General features: G+C 39.3%; 2 protein-coding genes across 7 annotated transcripts; one reads left to right on the forward strand and one right to left on the reverse strand.

The window, feature by feature from the left end:
* Positions 1–1,660: 1,660 nt before the first annotated feature.
* nod1 (nucleotide-binding oligomerization domain containing 1) lies at positions 1,661–9,373 on the forward strand. 4 transcript variants are annotated; one of them, XM_008324145.3, is made up of 12 exons: positions 1,663–1,818; positions 3,228–3,420; positions 3,504–3,678; positions 4,293–6,105; positions 6,196–6,279; positions 6,495–6,578; positions 6,670–6,753; positions 7,577–7,660; positions 7,735–7,818; positions 7,912–7,995; positions 8,092–8,175; positions 8,492–9,373. In XM_008324145.3, exons 2-12 carry the CDS (start codon positions 3,250–3,252, stop codon positions 8,562–8,564), a joined length of 2,820 nt encoding a protein of 939 aa, XP_008322367.1. In that variant the 5' UTR covers positions 1,663–1,818; positions 3,228–3,249; the 3' UTR covers positions 8,565–9,373. The 4 variants fall into 4 exon arrangements, 3 of the variants coding, with proteins under 3 accessions (XP_008322370.1, XP_024917128.1, XP_008322367.1); XR_003051460.1 differs by lacking the exons at positions 7,735–7,818; positions 8,492–9,373 and having other exon boundaries at positions 1,661–1,818; positions 7,577–7,698; positions 8,092–8,148; XM_025061360.1 differs by lacking the exons at positions 6,495–6,578; positions 6,670–6,753 and having other exon boundaries at positions 1,662–1,818.
* znrf2b (zinc and ring finger 2b) lies at positions 9,292–24,353 on the reverse strand. Of its 3 annotated transcripts, none has more exons than XM_025061362.1 (5): positions 23,578–24,353; positions 18,767–18,862; positions 14,372–14,477; positions 13,724–13,795; positions 10,019–13,502 (listed from the first exon to the last, which is right to left on the reverse strand). In XM_025061362.1, exons 1-4 carry the CDS (start codon positions 24,011–24,013, stop codon positions 13,738–13,740), a joined length of 696 nt encoding a protein of 231 aa, XP_024917130.1. In that variant the 5' UTR covers positions 24,014–24,353; the 3' UTR covers positions 10,019–13,502; positions 13,724–13,737. The 3 variants fall into 3 exon arrangements, with proteins under 3 accessions (XP_024917129.1, XP_024917130.1, XP_008322362.1); XM_008324140.3 differs by having other exon boundaries at positions 10,019–13,648; XM_025061361.1 differs by having other exon boundaries at positions 9,292–13,795.
* Between the last annotated feature and the right edge of the window lie 6 nt (positions 24,354–24,359).

A 24,359-nucleotide genomic window follows, 5' to 3' on the forward strand; every position in this document is an offset into this window, starting at 1 on the left:
TGGTTTCACAACACTGTGCTGTTGCATGATAACATTACCTTTAATGCCATAACATTGTTGCAGTATACCAGTCTTCCCTTGTTTATTGCTTTTATTGTTTGGGTTCACCTTCACGTTGGTTACATTTTCTGACTCAGGATTACTCAGGAAATGTTAGGGCCTTCACGTCGCTAATTATTAGTGATATCAACTTCCCTGGTGAAGACACAGCAGCATACCGAACTAAATAAAGGATACAGTCACAGTCAACGCACCGCACAGCTCCCGTGTGTCCGTTGTAGGTACCGAGTCGTACCACACGTTGGCCACCTGTGTGGGGAGACACTGTTGAAGGTAAATATTAAAACTCTCCAATGCAATCATAGCTTTGCTTCACAAATTATTGGTTTGCTCTACATTATGGCCGCCACCAATAACTTCAGGAAGACATCCATGTTGCACTACTTTGCTTTTAATCTGAATCAAAATAAATAAATTCTACTGGCCTTAGTCGTGTCTCCTTTTCATGATAATTTTATCCTTTTAATATCATACACACTACTACAGCATATGGCCTTATGTTTGTAACACAACTGCAACTCAAAACTAGCACAAGATTACTCTGCTACTCGACTAGCAGAGTCGTGTTGCCATTTGTAGCTCCACATGGACATTCCATATCTTTACATCAAACTAATACTACTATACTATACTATAGTCATTGGTGGCACTTGTTAAGCGCAATCATTTCGTGTCACTCACTGGATCTTTAGAGACGGAAAATATCTTCCGTTGTACTTGATCTGAGTGATGGACCGTTCGTGGCCCTGCAGTAGGATGGGTTTCTGTACAGAACTTTGCAAGTTCATTTCATATTCTCAAGAGGGAGCCCAGCTCAAACTCTTGTGAAAGGCCAATTTCTTATTTACCACCACAACTCTATGTCCATTATTTAGGACGAAAAACTAACTGCGAATCATTTTAACTTCTGACCAAAGCTAACGTTAGCTGCCGAGAAGCGCATGTTATCGTAAATTACACTGACGGTCTCGACCGAACGACTACCATTTCAAACAAAATACAACCGACAATTGTTTTCAAACACCTACCATTTCAATCAATCACATATAGCCACCGTGTCCAGTTTCTGTGACTTGAACGCCCGCTGGAAACCCAAACGGCTAACACTCACGTCTCATGCGCCGGATCCGCAACCGGAAATAAGGATCTTACAATGTATTCCTATTTACGTTATACAAACGTTGTGATTTGTCCATCTATCCCAAGATCTGCACCGTTTGTGAGATGCCGCAGCCGACCCCACGTACTCCCACTATCATCCCCCGTTCGAACTCAGTCGTGACTTCTCCACGAATCACAGTCGCAAAATATCCTGTCGTCTTTTCTTCTTTTCCGCTTAAGCCAACCTAGAACTCTGCATTAAGGAACATCACTGCCACCTACTGCGTCAAGTGTGTGTATATATATATATACTGTATACTCCATAGCAAAGTGGGCCGGGTTTGGGCATGAAACTCCAGGACTGAAAAAGGGGCCCACTCCTGCCGTGGTTAAAAGTCATCAAATGTATGATGTGACTTGAGTCCACACCTGGCATTACCCCTTCCGTTAACATATTTTCACAAAAACAAACAAACAAACAAACAAAAAAACATCGAAGCATTTTCCAATGTTCGCGGCACTTGAACGCAACAAGGGTTATGAAAGGAGAAATGACGTGGTCGTCTATGTTCAACAGTTTCACTTCCTACAACAGATTCCTGTGTCTTTACACACACTGGGCTTGTGGAGTTAAGTCAAACCTCCCTCTACACAATGGTGAGTTTAGTGTTATGTTAACATTTTGTATCAGTTGCCTATTTAAACATTGACATAACGCAGCCGTTGTCCTCAATGCTATCGTTAAAAACTTTGCAGTTGAGCTCGTCTTATTTAAACAAACAAAGCTATTGCGTCGGTGTGTTAATGTTAAGGTGTGTCATGTAGTGTGTCAGCAATGATTTATTTGTCTGATTATGTGAGGTTTTATTAGAACAGAAGCTGATAATTCTCCATAAAAGGGATGAGTACACAAACGTGACGCAATGGGAATTTTGTTAACATATGTTGATAGAACACGTACAAACGCATGTATAACCGTGGCACTATATTATTAAATATACAGTGGTGAAGTCCATTATTTTGTTGAACAGTTGTGCTTTAATTCAAAACAGTGATATCAGTCTATTTGAAAAACAAAAGATCGTTTTATGCAACAAAATAAACAAGCATACAATGGGGTTGCAAATGATTTCGACTATGTTACAGGGAACAAACCACAATCACTAAGCCATATGTGTCAAACTCAAGGCCCGGGGGCCAAATGCGGCCCGCCAAGCAGTTTTGTGTGGCCCGCAGGAGCTTAAAAGACATTCAGTAAAGTTCATGCAGCAGAGTTTCTTAACCTGAGAAATTATTTATTACACAACAATGAACAAAATTTGGAACTTGAATAAATAATAATCAATTGCAGAAACATGTATTAGTCTGGAATTGAGTAGTAACATCTATACCAGCGGTCCCCAACCTTTTTTCAGCGGGTACCACCTGTTACCTGTTATTACCAGATTATCTTTAAATAAAGACAGTAAATGGATTTGACTGGATTTTCTTTGAATGAAGTAAATTAGTAAAAATGAAGTACATTTTTTTCACTGTGTTCCAAAGTGGCCCAGTACTAAAAGACCTATGGACTGGTACTGGTCCGCAGACCAGGTATCGGGGACCCCTGATCTATATAGTCTAACATTTAGGAACTGTATTGATGATGTGGCCCCCTGGTGGAAATGAGTTCGACACTGCTGCACTAAGGTATCAGCCAACCCCTGATGCAGTTACTGCCCCCTACAGGTTCCTATTGAACAAGTTTCAACATCGGCACTGAGTCAGGAAAAATGACCATCAGGATTTTGTGACAATTTAAAGTTTGTTTGTTTTTTTTTTTTGTTTGTTTTTTGTGAATGTCAAATATTACAAAAGTAAATAATGATTCTTGCCTTCCAGCTCACCGGTAGATCGCTGATGGTAACTGATAGTCACAAAGTATACAGTTTATTTTCCCATTCATGTGTGGGTTTTCACTGATCTGATTTTCTCCCCCAGTACAAAGAACATGTATGATTAGATTTAGTGGACATTGTAAATATTAACTCATAATTAATAATTAAAACTTCTGTTCTATTCCTCAGTTGTGACTCTTCAGCAGTCAACATGGACCAGGCCAAAAAGGTCAAATGTTTATACCTGCTCACGTGCCACAGAGAGATGCTGGTGTCCAAGGTGAGGAGCATTCAGTGTATCCTGGACAACCTGCTGGCCTGTGGCTTCTTCTGTGAAGAAGATGTTGAGATTGTACAGAGGACTACCACCAAGACAGCCCAGGTTGGAAAACTGGCACCAAATATGCCACATAGATGGTTTAACTGTAAAATGATTTGTGTGTATCTATATCTTTTTTTTTTCAGGTGCGTAAAATTCTGGAGTTTGTCCAGTGCAAAGGGGAAGAGGTCTGTGAATACTTCCTCTTTATCATATATAAAGTAGGAGATGCTTACATAGACCTGCAGCCATGGCTGAAGGAGATCAACTTTCACCCAAGCAATGACGTGTCAGTGATGAAAGTTGTAAACACTGATCCCAGTGAGTATTAGGGTCACACTACTCTATTATTTGTTACTACTACTCTACTACTACTACTCTATTACTTTTTTATTTATTGCCAATACATTGGACAGATGTAGCAAACCACTGTTTGTACCACTGTCTTATACTGTAAATGTGAACTGATTTCCTGTTTGGAAAAGGAGGAAGTACCATACACAAATTGAACAAATTTTATAATTTGTAGATTGTGTTTATTCATGTAAGTAACTTATTTTATTCATGCTTTGTCGAGTGTTGCATCAAAAAGTGAAACTATAAATTAGTTTTAGATGGCTAAAAATAAGCCAAAATATGACAAATTTAAACCAAATGAAATTGGAAAAATAGCTAGTAGTTACATTATCAACTTTATAAAACAAGCTTGTGCAATTTGAAATGAGGCATAGAGTTGTTGTTAATGTCACAATGTTAATTTTAATGTTAATATAGTTATATGTTAATACATACATAAAGTGGCAGATTCTTCATCTAAAACCTCCCAGTTACTTTTTCGTTTCGTTTTTCCTTTCTCGTTTTACCTGGCCATTTGTGATTTCTGAGACCGGTTCTGCTCATTCGATTTTTACTAATTAACATATTCTACTCTTTAGTCAGCAGGTACTGTGCAAAGCTGAGACTTGAAATGAGCCGTGACACTTCCTTCATTATGTCCTATGGGCAGAAAGAGGAGACCCATCTGGAGGATCTGTACACTGACACCCTGATGGAACTGTTGAACAACTCCAACGAAAGCCTAGGATTTGTAGAGAGTCTGGATCAGCTTCTTGGAGACCATGCAGTCTTTAATCCTCAGGGGGAAATCATCTACGTGATGGGAGACGCTGGTGTGGGAAAGTCTATCCTTCTGCAGAAGCTCCAGAACCTCTGGTCCCAAAAAGCACTGCACACAGATGCTATCTTCTGCTTTAAGTTCCGCTGCAGGATGTTTAGCATTTTTAAGGAATCAGAGCAGATCTCCCTCAGAGACCTTTTGTTTAAATACAACTGCCACCCAGATTATGATCCAGATGATGAGGTATTTGAGTACATTCTGCGCTTCCCTGAAAAGATTCTCTTTACATTTGATGGCTATGATGAGATCCAGGAGGATCTGGACCTGCTGAATGTCCCTGAGGTGGTATCTCCAGATCATGAGGCTCATCCCCTCCAACTGCTGATCAGTTTACTCTGCGGGAAACTACTCAAAAACTCCCAGAAGATCTTGACAGCTCGAACAGGAATCGAAATTCAGAGCAAAGTGATCAGAAAGAAGGTTGCTCTACGAGGGTTTTCCCCATCTCATCTGAAAACCTACATTAATCTGCACTTCAAGGAGCGGGAGCACAGAGAGCAGGTGGCACTTCAGCTGTATGCTAGTCCTCATCTCTGTGGCCTTTGCTCAACCCCACTCTTCTGCTGGATTGTCTTCAGGACGTTCAGGCACCTGCACACCATGCATGATAGCTTCCATCTGCCAGAGACGTCCATTACCCTGACTGGTATCTTTCTTCTGCTGTCTGAGTCATTCTTTAGTCACTCGACTTCAACTGCCTCATCGTTGCTAAAAAAAAACACCAGATGTTCCACAGAGACGTTCAAAGCTAGCCTAAAGTCTCTTTTTTCATTTGCCAAGCTTGCTTTTCAAGGTCTGGAGAGAGGGAGCTTTATTTGTAACCAGGAGGAGATCACTGCCTGCGGTCTCACAGAGGAGGACCTAACTCTGGGGTTTCTCAAACCTGTGAGTGAGTTTGATGCCAATGGAGGTTCTGCAAACTTTGAGTTTCTCCATGTTACTCTTCAGTCCTTCTTGGCAGCTTTTTTTCTTCTGTTGGATGATCAGTCTTCAGCAAACTCCATTTTGAAGTTCTTCACAGAGTGCAGCAGAAAGAAGGAACAATCCTGTCAACTGTTTAACTTATGTCTTAATGACTCCTCAAACCAGAGTGAAAAAAATCCATTTGCGACCAATGACCACCTTCAGTTCACCAACCTCTTCCTGTGTGGACTTCTGTCCAAAGCTCACACTGGCCTTATGGAACATCTAGTATCTCCTGTGCTCCTCAAGAAAAAACGGACCCTGCTTAAATCCTACTTGTCTACTAGTGTGAAGTCCCACCTGCATGGTCTACCACATTACCACAGCGATGAAGGCAACAAAGTCCATGTGTTGCCTAATTTTCTGTGGATTGTAAGGTGCGTCTTTGAAACTGGGAGCCATGACATTGCTTATATGACGGCCAAATGCATCACAGCAAACTTAATCAAACTAGGCTACTGCAACATCTACTCTGGCGACTGCACGGCCATCAATTTTGTGATGCAACACTGTCAGAAGCGCTTGGGGCTGGACATGGACAACAACAACATCAGTGACTATGGAGTGAAGCAACTGAAGCCTTCTTTTTGTAAGCTGACCGTGGTGAGGTAAGAGACAAAAATGATCTGTACTGCATCATTCCAGTAACCTCCGTAGATTGTAACTCAATGATCTGAAGACCTTTTTTTTTAAATCAGATTGTCTGTCAATCTTCTGTCAGACAGTAGCATCGAGGTGCTAAGAGAGGAGCTGTGCAAATACAAAGTTGTGGAAGTTTTGGGGTAAGTAACCCTCACTTTTGAAGAAAACAATAAAATTGAATAAATTACATTCTCTTTAAGTAAATAAATAAGGGGAGAGTGGACTGGTGGACTGGAGGTCTTTGGGGTCATCTAGCCCAGTGTTTCCCAAACTTTTTTTTCTGGGGACCCATATTTAAAAAGTCACAAACCTTCGTGACCCAACCTCTAACCATCTTTTTTGTCAACATTCTCAGTCTCTACAACAACCAAATCACAGACATCGGAGCAAAGCTTGTTGCTCAGATCATTGAAGAGTGCCCAAAGTTGAGAATTGTCAAGTACGTTTCTAATGTAGAGAAATAAATATTAGTGACTAAAATGTGGCTATGGTTATTAAGTGTTCTGATCTGAATTTATCCCTTTCACCAGGATTGGTAAAAACAAGATCACTGGTGTTGGTGGGAGGTACCTGGCTGCTGCCATTCAGAAAAGTGCATCTATATTTGATGTCGGGTGAGAAATAAAACTAAGGAATATATATATTTTACACCATTGACTAAGAGATACACGAAGAACCCTGACAAAATTCCCATAATAAATTACACAATTAAAAAATAGTTTTACAGTTAGGTAGGTGGTTTTGTCTTTTATATAATGTAAATCTAATTGTGTTTCAAGAAGCATATTGTATGAACTCTGGTTGTTAAGTTTGGAAAACATGTCTTAATGTTAACAATGTGGTATCATTTGCAAACAAACAGACTTTATTGTGTACATTAGTTATTTGGCAAAAATCTATTAGTGGACATCCCTCTTAATAAGAAAAATCTCTTCAATTCTTTTTTGCTGCTAAAAGCATACTTTCTTTGTGATTACCTTATTAATTTTAATACTCTGTATATGTTTAAAAAAAGTATTCTTGTGCATACAACTAGCAATTAACATTCCTACAGGCTGTTTCACTTTAATTACTTAATGTTTCTCTGCTAGCATAGATAGTTTCTGTGCATCTGTTTTGTGCATTCTTCTTGATTTAATTTTGGTCACTGACCTCCTGACATTAGAGAATTGATAAGTAAAGATGAATAGCTTCCTGCATGTCCTTCAGTCATTTAACTTACATCATAGCAGGTTGGAAGTGGGCTTAGACATGACTAAAGTTTTGGCTTTCATCCTTTTGTTTATGAGGTGAAACATCTTGAAGAAAATGTATGCAAGTCTAGAGCCTACTTCTGGACTGTGTAAGAAGTTTGTTGAAATTTGATGTGATGTATTTGCATGACCACAATGGTACCTCTTTGTAATAATAAATGTGAACTGAATCTTTTTTGTTTAGGATGTGGGGAAACACCATTGGGGATGAGGGCGCAAAAGCCTTTGCAGAAGCTTTGAGGAACCATCCAAATCTAACCAACCTCAGGTTAGGAACCCTGCAAACTACAGAGAAAACACATTGAGGTAAACAGACAGTAAAGTCACATGTCTTTGTTCCAGTCTCTCAGCCAATGGCATCACATCTGTAGGTGGGAAATTTCTGGCAGAAGCCCTGAAAGAGAACAGCGTCCTCAGGATATTCTGGTAGAACTTCACCTAGCTAGATCTAACTGATGTTCTGTTCTGTTCTGTTCTGTATGAAGTGTGGTGTTCTCTCTAATGTCTGTGCTGTTGTAGGTTGGTGCAGAATGAGATGACAGATGATTGTGCTCCACACTGGGCTGAACTAGTCAAAGCAGACACTGGTTTAAGACACCTCTGGTATGAACTCTCAGAATGTGATTTTACTCACTTGATGTCTGATGGGAGCAGGCGGGGGCTGTCTGACACTCGGGAGCCTTGTGTGTTTGTCTGCAGGTTAATCAGCAACCAGTTCACAGTGAGTGGGATCAAAGACCTCGCCGAGGCACTCGCTCACAACACTGCACTCCAGGAGATATGGTGAGATATGGTGCTGTTTTAACATTTTTATGTTACAACGTTCACTTCTTTGGTAGGACAGTTTAGTCAAATGTAAAAAATATTATTTTTACCTTATTGAGCCGCAGTCAGAGCGCCCCCTGCTGAGGAAAAAAATATTATTTTTACCTTATTATTATTATTTTTACCTTATTATTATTATTTTTGCAGTCAGAGCACCCCCTGCTGAGGAAAAGGAAATGTTCAATATATGTTCATATATATGTAAATTGTTATAAACGTTGTAAAAGTCAAATCAATAAATCGTACCTTGTGTTTACTTTTTGTATTCCCACAGTGTGAAGGGTAACCAACTTTGTGAGGAGGAAGAGAACAAGTTTGTGTCAGAGGAACGGCTACGTTTCCACTGACTGGAGTCATAGTGGAGAAAGTACTAATTGTATCAGCATAGTACTGTGTCTTTCCTGTTTATAGTATTACCCATTTCTGTAAATACAGATGGCAAGGCTACACTATTTTATGGCTGTTAGTTTGCATTTAGTTGGTTGAGCCTGTCCTGTATTGGCCGACACCAACAGTTGTGAAAAAGGAAGTGTTGGTAAACAGGAAGTAAACAGGCCGATGACTTCTTTCTCAAGGTCTGATATCTTTTAAAAAAACACAGTCATAGTGTAATTACTGTGAACATGACCTTCATTAATTATTTGACAATTACATATGATAGTATTGTGGTTTTGTTTGGGGCAGTGGTGGCTAAGTGGTGAAGCGGACTTGGGTCCAGAAGGCTTCAGGTTTGAGTCCACCAAATGCCAAGTTACCACTGAGGTGCTCTGAGCATGGCACCGTCCCCACACACTGCTCCCCGGGCACTGAAAGCTGCCCCCTGCTGACTGTGGTGATGGGTTAACATTTGGTTGTGTGCAGTGGTGTGCTGTGTCACAATGACAGGGAGTTCACTGTCCTTTCCTTCCTTGTTTCAACACGTTTAACTGATTTGGCCCTGCAAGTGAGATGGTGAAAAAACCCTCTAAATTTCAACTATTTATGGGGTTAGCAAAGTGTTATTAACTTCTGGTAATGTAACCTTCTTTCCTTACTCAATGTGTATCTGCAAACATTTGTATATGTGCAACAGAAGCTGATCCAAATATTTTATTTAAAAATGTTGTATTAGCTTCAAACACAGTTACATGAAATAAAAATGCAGTAGCTCAACCAAAAATGATCAGTATCCAAATGATTTACTCTCTATTGTGTTTTTCTGTACATACAATTTTTACATAAATAAATATTTGAGTATACAATGTGATTATCTGTAGTTACATACAGTACTACAACTGCACACATTCTGTTTTTTGCCATATAAGGTAATGCTTGTTGGGGCTCAGAACAGGGCTATAAAATAAATTATAAAAGCTATTCAAAAGTGCTTGGTTGATTCTATAGTATTTCACATGAGGCTTGTAGTAGAACAGTATTGTCACCAACTAAAAACAAAAAATGTCAAAGGCTTTAAATTCAACCATCAATCTCATTTCCTTCAACCCACTGTGCAAACATTCAATCATCATTAAACTCATATTTACAGTTCTAACATTCCAAATTTTCAGTTGGCAAACTTGGTCACTAGGTCCAATAAACAACCCCTGATATCCAGGTTCCCAAATTGTAGGCCACATTTAGCGAGTCACAAACCAAAACCAGCTTTCTCTTGACCCTTTGTTGGTCAAACAAACCTGTCTGGACCAAAAAGTGGACGTGTGTCAGCAAAAGCCATTGCTGCGTGTGGGTCAAGTGAAGTGATGGCCACTCTGTTGTTTTATTGTTATTATACACTTTGGCTTTAAACTGAAGTTCTGTATGAAATGTCAATGTGAAGCAGCTCCAGTACGTTGTGTGAAATCTGTGAATTGGATTTGAACACAGGTTTTTTTTTTTACTTGAATGGTTCACTATTCTCTACAGGGACAAATTATTTTGTGCCATCGTCAGCCTCTAGTGATCCAACCAGTGGTTCATTTTCTCCTTTTCTCTGTCGTACTATGGCTAAACAGAAGCAACTGTTCCTTAAAGTTATATATAATATTTAAAGGGATACTGCGGCAATATATTATCACATTTTCATAAAGAAGACAGAAAGAAAATTGCTAACAATTTACAAATAGCTGTCAAAAGATACCAACATTTTCGTATTCACTGCTTTTTGCGCCATTCACGTTAGAAGTAAATATAAACGAAACAGGTGAAGGACATGTTTGTCATGTTCGCTGTAGTCAAAACAAACACTTGTGCAACTGCTGTTAGTTTGATCAACTCCAACATGTTCAAATGTCACCGTTCACATCCTGTTGCACAGAAACCAGTTTGTCCACATCCTTAGATGGAAACATGCCATTGTTCAGTCTGACGATGCCAGTAAATTGTTCTTCAACAGTTACGGCAAATATCACAGTGTATTCATTTAAGTCTTACAGTAAGCCCACATTCAACAGGAAACGTTACCAAATTTGAGAATGCAAGAGATTAGTTTGCAGTTAAGGAAGGGTTTACAAGATGGCAGTGAGATCTGCTATGATATGGTTTCAAAATGAAAGTATTGTCTAAAACAGATGGCCCCAACTGACAAACTGTGGTGGGGGGGGGCGTGTTCACACTGGCACTTAATAGATGTGATGCACAGATGATGCTTAATATGATGGTAGAAGATGCAGGAGATGAGAATGAAGAGAGCTCTCTATCTGTCAACAGAGAAATGAAAGATTTATAAAACCTGAGCGCTTTTATCTTCCCTACCTAAGACTCTTTTCTACAACTGTCACCAAGATGTTTGAAATTTCACTTTGCTCTGCATGACTTCACTAATGAATTGTACTGGGAAAACAAAAACTGGCACAGATCAAATGTTAGCAAAGCATTTGAATAAAGCATATGAAGTATACTAAGTATTCACTAATAAGTAAAACTGTGTTTTATGGACTGTTTTAATAGGAGGAATTATTAGTCACTAAAACCCCTCGGTATGTACTGCATAGTCAATATGACTGCTACCATTGAGACATGCATGACTCTGTAGCAACCCCCTGTGGTGTAACAAGGTGTCGCATTGTTTGTAATATTTTTATCAGCAGCCTATGAAATTTACTGTACACTGATTCCAATGCACTTCTGATTCTGTAATATTTAAAAGACAAAATGTTTTGGAGAACCCTGTATTCTACAGAAGCTCAGCCGGAAATTTGTTTTACCTAAAACCTGAACAAACTAACCTTTGTATTTCACAGTAACAATAAAAGCACCGGTTGTAAGATTTTTCAGGTGCAATTTTAGGTATTTGAAGTGAATTCTGTTGCAAGCCCTGTTCTGGTTGATGCTTTTCTGCTTCCCTTGATCACTCTTCCTATCTTTAATAAAAGGTTAAATGTTGATTTTAGACATTGATTAACCTGTGGCTTTAACAGGCAAAAGGCTGTTACTGTAAAACTCAAACTCAGAGCATTGAGATGCCATTAAGACCTAAACTAGAGATGGACCATTTGTGGAGCACTTTAAAAACAAACAAACAAAAAAAAAACATTGTGTGATTGCTCCTGGTTGATAGTAACCAGAAATCTGCTGTGATGTGAGTGGCCTCTGAGGAGTGGATTGGGGATTTAGTGACTGATTAACTCCTCCTCTTCAGTTTAAGAGGAAGTGACCTGGAAAACCCCTGGCTCTGTCGCCTGGTTAGACAAAGACAAGCCTGTACACACATGTCTCTGAGCTGAGGGACCTCACGTACATTCATCTCAACATTGTCAGTCGGGAAGTAAAAGTGAAAGTAAGCTTAATTTTTTTTTCTTGCTTCCATAACTGTGACTCTAAAAGAAACAAAACAACCATTAATAGAAGTGAAGTTGAAAGGATCACGAGCTGAAGCTTGTTTTCCAACATACTTGAGTGGAAACATCATTGGGGGAAAATCACATATGACTGCTTTGAAAATGTATATAAGGAAAACAATAAAGCAGCTTTTTTGTTTTCAGTATAAAAATAATGATCAGTCAGAAAAATTAGGTTGGTGGTTAAAGAGTTTCACATATTTGAGGCTTCAATGCTCTATAAGTGTTGATAATATCAGATGGTTAAGTTTCCTATTGATTACTGTTCTGTACACTGTTCTTCAGACACAGTACAGGTCTTCAGGTCTAGTCTCCAAACTGACAAGATACAGATGAAGCCAACTAGTCTATAATCATATGAATGGAACCAAAGCAGCCAAGACAAAAATCAACTTTCATGAAACTAAATCTATTGTATTATTATTAAAAGATATTTTTTTCATTTTCTTCCCCTCTAATGTAAAATATCAATTTAAAAGCTTCTGATTGGACCAGCAGAGGGCACTCTAAACCCCACTCTACCTCAGATCTTCTCTGTCAGTATAAGGAGGAAATAACTCTAGTGTTATTTAGCAAGTTAGCACAGCTGGTATCTGGGGGTTGGGGTAGGGGTGCCCCCCATGGTTGCTGAAACATGCATATTTCTGATTTCTTTAAAACTGTAAGGCTGCGCACATTTTGTAATATTTTAGTCAAAATGCTTTTTTTCCCCGTAGGCGAGACTGTCCCGTTATAACAACATTTTAACTTTTTCAGAGACAGCCTGTGAATCCAAACACAGCGTTGTATCCTGGGATTTCTTGTCAAGAGCTTCTTAGATCATGACCTTGATTATCCAGCTTCCCTTTCTCTGCCTCAAGATTCTGGAGCTGATGCTTTTTGACCCCTTGTGCATGTCTGTTCTACCTTGACATTAGACACTGACCGTGCTCTCAAGAGATCGTTTAAAAAGAATTGACCAAAATTGTCAAAGTGTCACAGTGAGGAGAATACGCTGCCATACGTAGAGGGTACAGGAAAGTTTTAGCAACTGAAGAACACCACTGAAGAAGTTACTACACAGTGTCCATAGTGTGTTTGTTGGCACCGTTGTCACGGCAGTGACAGCCTCAGTGCTGAACATGTCCTCAGTGCTGATGCTGACTTTGTGTCTGGCTTGTGTCTCCTGGGGGGGTAAAAAGTCACAATGATGAGCTAGTGGTAAAGATATAAGCAGTATGGACTTATATGTGCTGCCCCCTCATGGCTGATCCCCACTACGACAAGGCACTGATGGATGCTGCAGGACCAAAGTCTGGGACTCCTCTCCACCACTCCCAGGCCACTGTCCACCTCCTCCAGTGTCCTGGAATGAATCTGCTGACAGCTGCCCTTCGTGACCTTGGGAGAAAGTGTCATGTGCAACTTTGCTGCAGATCTGAGCTGGAAATCAGCCGGTCCAGGTTGATGTCCAGGAAGATGGATGTACAACTAAAACATAAAATCAAAATCCCTGAAGATTGTTGAAATGACTCGACATTTGGCACGCCATGGTACAACACGATCACAGTGGTTACAGTGTCCAACAGTCTCTCTGGATCCACACGTGATATGGCAGATCAGTCACTGAGGGGTACCTGCCATTCAACGCCCGCAAGAGATGTGTTAGAAGGCTTTTTAAAAGCTTATCCGGATCAGGAAGAACACCTCACCTGTGCAAGAAGCTTCAATCTGACGGATGCTCTGGACACGATCTGTTCACTTCGAACCACTCGTCGATGCAGCTGCAACACATGTAGGTCATTAAGTATGAATCCTTACCATAACCCTGTGCACTCGACAGTGGAGTGCCAAGCTATTGTAATAACCTTGGGAGAGCATAAATCTGGGGGGGACGAGGGGGGGTTATCTTCAACCTCTTCTACAGCGTGCCTTCTTTATCTTTTCTCCCCTTGTTTATTTGGTCTTTCATGAATCATTCTACATTAAAATGTATGCATTTGGCAGTGACTCATTTATCCAAAAATATTTTATATTTATGTAAATGTTTTTAACCCCAAAGAGGGAAATGTATTTTTTGCAACTTCCCTTTCATTTGGGACTTCTTCTTCTGTGAGACTGTCGTCTGCATCTGTGTGGTAACGTCTAGTTATACAAAGAGGAACCTACACAGGCTCCTAAACAACACTATCAATAAACCTTAATGCTTACAGTAAATAAAGCCGCAGCTTATTTATTTTAACGCCGTTGGATAAAATCTCCATAAGGACCAAATTATTAATGGTGAAGGAAAACCTTTAAAAAAAAACCCAGAACATAGCACTATTTTTATGCCTGAAACAGAAGACCAGCTTTTTTACCTTTTATGATAAATGCAGAGGCAGGGCAGACGAGCGATGGTGTCTCCCTGTTCCAGCTCCTCCAGGCAGATCGCACACTCTCCTGTGTCCTTGGTGAGGACATCCTCTGTAAGACAGCCAAAATGTCACATCACATTATGTTACCTCAAATCACAATACACCAATTCATGGTTGTAGTGAATCAATTTTAATAAAGAAGAATGTCCTGCATTTGCTGTCTTGTCAACAGTGACATGATTTGTTGTATATAATATAATAAACTAAGCAAATAAATTCATGGTAAAGTGAGTTATTTTAGGCAATTATGATGTGACACAACAATGTGCTTATATATGTGCTTGTACTTTACTTGTAATGTAAAATGATGCTGTACTCAAATATGACACTAATTAGTCTGTGAATTTAATGGCATCTTGTCAATCATTAAAGCAATTATGACAGTCAATTTATTGACAATACTTATATTGACATGATAATTAATAGTTAATTGTGACCAATACTAATATCACAATGACACACAAAATAATTAAATACACTTCCACTAGGTGGCAGCAGATGGCTATAAAAATAGATAACATCCAGAAGAATCATCATGTGTTAATCTTGAACTTCTGTGAGTATATTAGCATAGTGTTCAGCTAAACAGGACCACATTACAGTAAGTAAGTAAATTAAGTAGGTAACATGTAAGTTTTATATACTGTTGTGATCATTTTGTTTGGTTGTGAGCCAGGGGTTTTCTCTAAGGCATGTGTCAAGGTTAGGAAACATTGTTCAGGATGGTCAACGTTGGTTGCTTTGTCAGTTATTGTTATAGAATTCTCTAATTCATTAGCAGACCCTACGCTGGTCTAGTTGGTCTTGGGTTCTAATTCCTGCCAAACCTGACCGGCTTTATGTGGCAAAAGAATGGCAGTTCCTGGATGAGTCAATTAAATGATACCATTGACTGGCCAGCAAAATTCCGTTGGTCTAAAAAAAATCCAGTATTTTGTTCCTTTTGAGCAGCGGAGAATATAAACCTCCACTGTGAATGGTTAAAACTTTAAATGAAACACAACATATTCCAAGATTCCAGATTTCAAATCTAAACTGTCTTCTATGAATATCAGATGCTTTGCATCCTTGATGATGTAAATGTGTGTGTCTGTGTGTGTACTGCAGATGCAAGCACTATTATCCATCTTTCCCACTCCTTGCACTGCACTGGGTCATCATCATGTGCACCATTAAACCCATCACCTGCAGCCAAACAGGCAGAGGTCATTAGGCCCGGCCTTATGTAACAGTGGATTAGCCCACATACAGAGAAGGGCTTGGAAAAGCCACACGCTAACACTGCTGTAGATGACAGTATCCATCTCATATTTATTATACAGGCAGACAGTGTCAGACAGACCGATACTGGGCACAAACAAGGGTTTAATTCCATTTATGTGTACCTAACTGAAAAACTTAGTTCTACTGGGCAGAAAGCACTGTTCTCCATCAATGCACACAACTGATAGTAACAGTGACTTATTGAGATGAATGTGAAGGGACTTGAGCACCACCTCTGAACTTAATTCTTCGAAGCTCTTGAGCGAACAGTTTTAATGCTACATGAAGTCCTGGGAAACAGGCCAAATGTTTATGTTAGGTTAGATGGACATTGGCAGGAAACCACTCTTAAAGGTAACACACTGCAGATGAACATAAACATTCTATTCTATACTATTCATTTCCTATTACTTGTGGCTCATTTTCTGCTCTCATAGTTACCATGCTGCAGCCATCTCAGCTCATTACAACCTTTGTACTTAGCTCAACTACAAGTTTCTCACTGTGATTTCAACAGTCATTTTCTGCCTTTTTCCTCATAGTTAGTAACCCTTTCTCTGAGTTATTTTTGAACTCCCTAACAGTGAACTGCACCACAGACTGGTTGTATTCAGTTTGTCATTTTTCAATGTCTTTTCACATGCTGCTACACATGTTGTAGCCACAATCGTTACGCTTATGCTGGTTATGTGTGCAATCTTTGTATGTTTTAGTGCTGCACTGTGGACACCAAGCAAGAAATTGCATACAGCCAGTTTTATTTTCTTCCTTATATTAAGAATATTTGAATGCAAAAAAAGTATTAACTAAAATGTCTTCAAACAGACACTGCCGTTATATGTCTGGGTACTTAAGACAGGAAATCCAAGAGCATGACACCAGATGCGTTCGGATGACTCGACTTTATGGTATAGAAATATAAATATATGTCTGAAACAGCTTCCAGACAGTTTGACATTTCTCTAATAACACCTTAGCTCTAGGTTCCAGTCAAAACAAGTCTGTTATGAGCAGGGTCTCACAAGACTCTAGAAATGCACACACAGCAAATACTTTCATTTTGTAGCAGTGATCTTAAAGAGAGTTTAACTTCCTGTCCATATATATAATTTGATATTGTTATGCCATTGCATGTTGTAGGACATTCATGATTTAACAGAAGCTATTGCTATAGCTGAGCGATAATTGCCAGTTTAAACGAGTTTAAACTGAGCTGGAAATGACAGATTGATCATGAAATTCCAAATTGACAAAAAGTCAAAAGGTGACTTAAGAATAGCTCATGGCCAGCTGAAATTACCAAGAAGATAATCGACATTTAAATGGAAAATCTAGAATAAAAAACTAGCTCACTAGCAGTTACAAGAAACAGTATGAAAGAGGAATTGAAAAACAGGAACTACAACAGAAACAGACTCTTAAATAACACAAAAGATACAAAAACAATGCAAGACTGCAAAGCTAAGAGCATTAGGTATTGCAAAAGGGTCTATTTTCAAATGATTCAAAATGGCTTTGTTTCCTTGAACTGTAAGAATTCTTAACGTGGCCCTACTGACCTTTGAACCTATGTGTTTAAAAGATACAGACGAGATCAGACAGCATTCAGCTCAGACGGAAAGAGCTGCAGCGGCAGCAGATTGACCTCTGCTCTCTCTGTTGACGCTGTTTACTGGAATTTACAGCCTGACTGTGACAGCGTGATCGGTCAGTTCCACACGCAGTGGCAGCAACAGCTTCAAAATGAGAAACGAGGTCAGAGACAACGCAAGAGCTGTGGTGTGGCAAAACGTGACAGCTGCAGACCACTGTAGGTCTCTAACCGCGGCTAGTGTGGAGGTCTGAGATTTTTCACCTTTCTTTTTTTATCAGCGACAGCTGACGCTGTTATGTAGTCGTGAGTGAAATGATCACAGTGTACAGTATATACTGAATGTCTTCAGTTAATAACTGACTAACAGGTACAATTCCACTCATAAAATGTAGACACTGCTTGTTATGATGGTGTTTGCTGATGACTTGGTATTGTATATTGAAGGTACCACTATGATCGCTGCACTCATTGACCATGGAACGCCATGAAAAATAAACTTTTTCAATATGTTTACCACTGATCAAGCGCAACATACTAAACTAAAAACTTCCTGAAAGAGTTTTCAAAAATAAAAGTTTCTCAGAAATTAATAAAAAATGCACTCATTTGCCTTAAAATATGTCGTAATGAACTAATGGTGTAGCAATTACTAATGGTTAAAAATCTTTTTTAGTACATTCACCATTGATCAAAAGCAACATACTATACTAATAAATTCATAAAAAAAGTCTTTAAAAAAAAGTTGTTCAAAAATGAATAAAAATGCACTCATTTGCCCTAAATCATGTAGCCATGTCCTTTTTTATGGTTAGAATATATACATTTTTTGTATGTCAACTTTTAATCAAAACCAACATACTATACTAATAGGTTTCTGAAAGGGTCTTCAACCTCTCCAGACTGGCCATCGCAGCCACTTACCTCAGCCGCTAAGTTAGGTGTGTGAGCTGGCTGTGTGCATGCATGATTTGGTGTAAACACTGCCTCTGATTGGCTTATCAAGAAAGCTTTTCTGCCTTGGCCAATCATCAATTGTTGCATCAAGTATGCAGTTGTCTCGTCCCTCCTGTGGCGGAGTCCAGTTACAACAGTTTTAGTTTATAACAAGCCCCAATTTAATTGTAGGTGACAACATTGTAACGATGGAAATATTAATTAGTTAGACTACAGGTTTCCTGAAAAAATGAACACTGTTAGTAACGCTCTTTATTTTAGCATCGGTATTCCCATTACTGGCACTAGTTTGGGAGTCAGTATATCCATTTTTGGTTTTAAAAAAACAGACCAGCAACCAACTGTGAGCCTAAGAACAAGATATACAGGTTAAAATTCAGGTTGTTTTAACTACTTAATTACAAACCCTAACCCCGGTGTAAAGCTATTTATGGTTGGCTTTACTGGTTGGATTTCCAGTAAGAAAAGCTTGAAGTTGTGACAAAGACTTCAACAATGATGAAATAAAGAGACGACATTAGTCCTACCATTATATGTCACTCTGGGTTTGGTTAGACACAAAACCAGATGAAGGTCCATCTCATCCGAGGGCACAAACTTGGAGCAGACAGGACACTTGAAGCCTGTGAGGAAAAAAAAGGATCAAGCACAATTTTATTACTAGTCAATTGCATGAGTTTGCTGGAAACATCTAACAAAACTAGAGTCAACTCTTTACCGTACTGATAAAACATTCCTTTTATTCCTTAAAAGGATTTTAGAAAAAGGCAGCTACGTTGCTAGGAAGGTGGCTTTTTGATGTCAGTGGGGGTTTTATTATTGGACGATTTCTAGTGTCTGCTGGTGTTGAGTTGCTAACTCTAGGAATCTGCCCACTTTCTTTACAGTAATCACATGAAAAAAAAAACTAAAAATCTAAGGTGCAAAATAAATTTTGACAATAATTGTGAAGTTCCCAGTTTCCAAAAACACCTAAAAAAAAGACATTTTTAAGACATTTAAAATGTTTATCTTTTTAGATAACTATTTTCATTTACACAAAAATCTTATTAGACTTACTATACTTACCAGGTACAGTTTTACCCACAGGCAATTGTTTCAAAAACAGGAAGAGTTAAAGAGGAAGAGCCATAAACCTTTACGGCTGTTACCAGGGAGACGCTGGTAACACACACACACACACACATATATATATATATACAGTATATCCTATAGTGGGTTGTCTGTTTGGTTGTGCCATAGTGGTTACACATTGATACTCACTTACATATTTACTTATTTATTTATTTTTAAAATCTTACTTTCTCAAGTTAGACATTACTTACTGCCTTATCATGAAACCAATGCGACTTTTCAATTTTTTCTTAATAAGAAAAGCTAAACAACAGTCTCCGGGCCACAACCTTCTAGAGTTTAAATACTGCCAAGTGTAATTCTTCATAAGCTTATCTGATGGTCATCAGATTGGAGCGTTGGAGAAAATCCCAGAGTTCACACCGTTCACTGAATCAGCACATTGTGGAGTTGATGGGATTTATGAATCATTACTTCACTGACCAGTTCACTGATCATTTAATAGCTTTTAATCTCCCACATGCAGAGAAGTGTGACGAATGAGGGAATCACGCTGCAATAACTTCAGGGGAGGAAAATTACTTTATAGTACAGAAGACACAGGTCACGAATTGAGACAACAAACGGTCCAATAATTATGTTAACAAAATATGTGGGCTTCTATAATTCATTAAAAATCTGGTTATGTCCTCTTCAGATAAATCACATCCACTTAAGACATATGATGAAAGAAAACTTTTCATTCTAGGAAACATGTAATCCAAAAGTTTAATTCAAAGAACATAGATTATTATTTAACAAGCTGCTATGTAATGAACATCTTTCTGTATAGGTTATATAAATATCAATAAATATCTAATATACTTGTACTTCTCTGCATGAAAACAAAGGGGAAATATGGACTTATTGTTATTTATACTTAATTATGAGTTTTGCACCCCTGGTTTACACTAAGTTTGACCTATATTTTGTGCTACGTGTGGGATGTTAACATTGTTAGCACATTATCTTTAGCTAGGTCTTAGCTAGAGTGTTTTTTCTTTCTTTGGAAATAAATTCCAACTTTTTTTTAGACATTTTTACTAGTAAATTATAGAATATTAAAATGACACTCATTGAGCTATTTTTTTTTAGACGTGCCAGACTGATTGGCTACCAGAGCAGCAGCAGGCTGATAGAGAGAGTGTGATAGAAACTGGTCCGGTGCCAGACCCACAATCTCCTTCTCTGCTTATTTGAATAAAATGACAAGAAATAAGGTGCAAAATGTGTGGGAAGTGAGGACGCAGTTGGAGAACACAACCACACTAATACATCTTCATCTCCTAGAGCTGTTCTAAAACTAGAATGATTTCTGTACAAACAAGTTTCTGTGACACTGAGTGTGGAAATGTTCAATTACTCGCCTGTGAACAATAATAATGTGAAATCCAAACAGACAACTGAGCAATCACACACCAAGACTGTTTGTACATGACAAGCTATCTCTCAGTTCTGACTCCGTCAGTCTCCTTGTATTGGTTCAGACCAAGGCATAAAATGATTGTCTAAAAATAAATGCCTTGTTCACCACGGAGTAACACCTGCATTTTAATCACTGGACCAAACAGCAGCGTGTTTCTATGATGCTATTTAAAAAAAAAAAACTTTCATCTCTTTATGGACCTAGTTGGTAGTGAGGTAATATTTATATAGAGTAACAAAATAATGGTGACTCCTGGTTATTTTGGTATAATATTTCCTAAACTAGCCTAGATCTAGCAACATTATATTCAATACTTTAATGTGAATCTGTACTTTCAAAACAATGTTTTTACTAGGGATGCCTTAGCAACAGCAGCCTGTGGCATGTTGGAGGAGAACAGAAGGTATCAGGTTATTTATTATCAGTATCTGCAGATACTCCGAGTTGCAGTATTGGTATCATACATGAAAAAGCGTTATCAAACCATACCTAGTTTTTGCAAACTTATTAGCTGTATTAAACCACTTGCACGTTTCCAGCTGGTTACAGTGTGTTGTTCCAGTCAACTACCTGAGAGAATATTGTTGATGCCAACGGGAACTATGTTCTTGCATTAGCCTTTTGGGCTACAACCCGCTGAAGATTATGCATGTGGTATATATCAGTAGCCTTTCATGACTCAGAGAACATGACTGAGAGAGTAAGTACAATTGGGGTTGTCTATACCAAGTGTAATTATAGTCCTGCTGGGGAGAACCAAGGCAGGTCTTAACGCCAATCTCTTCAGAAACCAAAGCAAGCCAAACATCTGCTGCAGCATTCTAATAAAGACTCAGCAGCAGAGATTAGGAGAAGCAGGTTAAGCATCACTGAATGATCCCATTAAGGTAGATTTAACCTGCACTGACTCCCTGCACTAAACCCAGCTCCACACTGTGCTGATGGATGACTCACACAGACCTGGGGACATTTTTTTACCTTCCACAGTCAGACCCAATGTTATTGTTTTCAGCAGCAGTGTGCTAGTCTGGAGATCACTCTCCTTTATCATCATTATTAATGACTGCGACAATAAAAGGCTGTTAGTGCTTCGTCCCAGAAGCCCATTCTGTCACTGTGTTTTATTTAACAAATTAACCATTTGTTATCAAAAAGGGTTATCATAGATGTGACTGAAGATAATTATCAATAAACAGATGCTCAGCTGTTATGGTGCTGATTTGTGATAGTATTACCAGGTGAGATGAACGGCACAGACGCTGCTGGTTGTTGCTCCAGTGCAATGGCATTAGTGAAATTTAATGATGACACAGCAGAATAATATCTGTGGTTGACCAATAAGGCTGAACCTGGTCCTGGCTGAGTCTGGCTCCTCTTTCTACACCACAGAATCTCCCAGCTGTCCTTTCTTATCTCCTCTGTCTGTTGGTGCACTGAGCCTTGGTTGCACTGCTATTATCTCTCACAGTAAGACGGCTGCATTTTCTTTTAGGGAAAGCTCTAGTGTGATAGTGGCAATGACAGGATGGAGGCAATGACCGCAGCATTCCCTCACACTGACAGGAGGCCAGCTCAGGAGAACCTGGGCTAGTTTGAATCTTTATGCTGGACACAGAAAAGATTACCCAGTGTGCACTAAGATTTAAACAGGGTAGGTTATTTTCATTGAATCACATTTCTACTTATGATAACTTTGACTTTTTTTTTTCAACACTGATGTAGTGGATGGCGAGGGAAGTGTTGTTGTTGAATCACATGAATTTATGTGTCATTTTTCGCATTGTTGTGCACTTTCGTAAAACGGTAAAAGCTGCTTTTTAGACGATGTGCTAATGTACGAATGTGTGGATAAACAGAGAGTGGTGAGGTCTCGTTTAAAGACCATCTGAACTATTATATATCTAGATTTCTAGCTCAACAGAAACAACTTTCTTCTCATATTTTTTCTATTTTTCTACAGTGTCCAATTAAATTTAAATTGCTTGGTTAGAACAGCATCATGGCCTCATATCTTGTAATCCGGCCCCTGTGCATCATCACTTTGTTACTATGACAATAGAAATGTGAAAAAAGAAAGCTCTCTTGTGCAACCTCACAGAACATGTCTCGTTACGGCATGAATAATAATAGGGAGATTACTTTTTCCTAACACTCAATATTGTCTAGCTTAATGTTAAAGCTCGATATCTTTAATGCATCAATGATTTACTAGTTTTGTGGGTATATAGTTAGTGTCCAATGTACAGTTTTCCTGTGGATTATGTATATATGTAGTTAGTTACTATTTGACCACGTATTTTCAAAATTTCAGGATTGGCCACATGTTAATTATTACGAAAAATGTACATCTATGTGTTGTAGATCAAGATTACACTCAGTTGTTCAACAAGTTGGTTATTTACAGACACAATGTACTGACACTGCAGCATCTGCAACAGAACTCTATGAAAGAAACACATAAAATACCTATTTATACTTTCTCAATTTAGTCTGTACAAGTGCAAAATAAAATACTATATTCTTTATAAAGAGTGATTAATTGCATCATGTTTTAATTACACGTGCTCAGCGGTGTATATGTTATTAGGTGTTACACAATAATAATTTCAACAAGTTTTAATTTACAAAATATTTACGCTTGTGGATAGTGGATAGTAGTTTGTTGCATTTATTTTTGATTATTTGCTTTTGAATCATATTGTTTTATTTACTCAGACTTCACCATACTTCAGTGTTACTCCAGTTCACCGACTGTGATCTGTGTCATGTCCACACAAACAAACAGTTCTATCTTCTTACCTCCAAACAGATTAGGAGAGAGGTGAGCAGGCAATGATCCTATCAGCAGCCGGGGACCTTCTCCGCCTGAGCGCCTCCTCCCCGCCGCTGCTGCCGTCGCCTCTTCCGGGCTGCTGCCCTCGGACTCCGGGGAGCTGTATGCTCCGCTGCTGTTCGGAATGTTGATACCAGACCTCGATCTGGTCCCGGAGCCTCCTCCTACAGACCTGGCCCTGGTTGAGATGCGGTGACTGGTGTCAGAGGTGGCACCAGAGGCTGCGGACGCACCGTAGCTATGGTACCTGCTGACCCCAGCGGTGGTGGCGGCAGAGCTTCGGCTGCTGCTGCCGTTGCTACCGGACGTGCTGGTGGGCAGGTCCGAGCCGGAATAAGCTCTGGTCCTGCCGTTAGCAGCTGCACTAACGGCCGGGGGGCTGCTGCTCTGCTTTGCCCCCATCTTCACCTCCACGGAGTTCGGTTGTAAAAACGTTAAAGAGCCACTGCGGGACGGTGCACCAGATTTACACCACAAACAGATGACTTTCTACGGGACAGACGTCCGGGTAAAAGAAGAGAAAACTCCGTTTAGACATGAACAAAACCCCGGACAGAGAAAAGTGAAAATGCACATCCATTACAAGCGGCTCATTTATAGACGAAACTTTATTCTCGGTCACCATTGTCCTCCGTCAGTAGTAATAACAATAACAGTTGTGTGGCGGCGGTGCTGGAGCTCAGCTCCGGCCGCTGCTTCCTCCTTCTCAGTGTCCGCTCTTTCATGACTCCCGGGCGGCGGCAGACAG

This window comes from Cynoglossus semilaevis, chromosome 13 (assembly GCF_000523025.1).
Source record: "Cynoglossus semilaevis isolate Cse_v1.0 chromosome 13, Cse_v1.0, whole genome shotgun sequence".
Taxonomy (NCBI): domain Eukaryota; kingdom Metazoa; phylum Chordata; class Actinopteri; order Pleuronectiformes; family Cynoglossidae; genus Cynoglossus; species Cynoglossus semilaevis.

Excerpts from the sequence above, each read along its gene's own strand:
- nod1 (XM_008324145.3), top strand. The coding sequence starts at position 3,250 with ATGGACCAGGCCAAAAAGGTCAAATGTTTATACCTGCTCACGTGCCAC. Across the intron at positions 7,819-7,911 it reads AGCGTCCTCAGGATATTCTG|GTTGGTGCAGAATGAGATGA; the intron begins GTAGAACTTCAC and ends GTGCTGTTGTAG. Across the intron at positions 7,996-8,091 it reads ACTGGTTTAAGACACCTCTG|GTTAATCAGCAACCAGTTCA; the intron begins GTATGAACTCTC and ends GTTTGTCTGCAG.
- znrf2b (XM_025061361.1), bottom strand. The coding sequence starts at position 24,013 with ATGGGGGCAAAGCAGAGCAGCAGCCCCCCGGCCGTTAGTGCAGCTGCT. Across the intron at positions 18,863-23,577 it reads CTCTCCTAATCTGTTTGGAG|GCTTCAAGTGTCCTGTCTGC; the intron begins GTAAGAAGATAG and ends TTTTCCTCACAG. Across the intron at positions 13,796-14,371 it reads CTCTGCATTTATCATAAAAG|CTGCATCGACGAGTGGTTCG; the intron begins GTAAAAAAGCTG and ends CATGTGTTGCAG.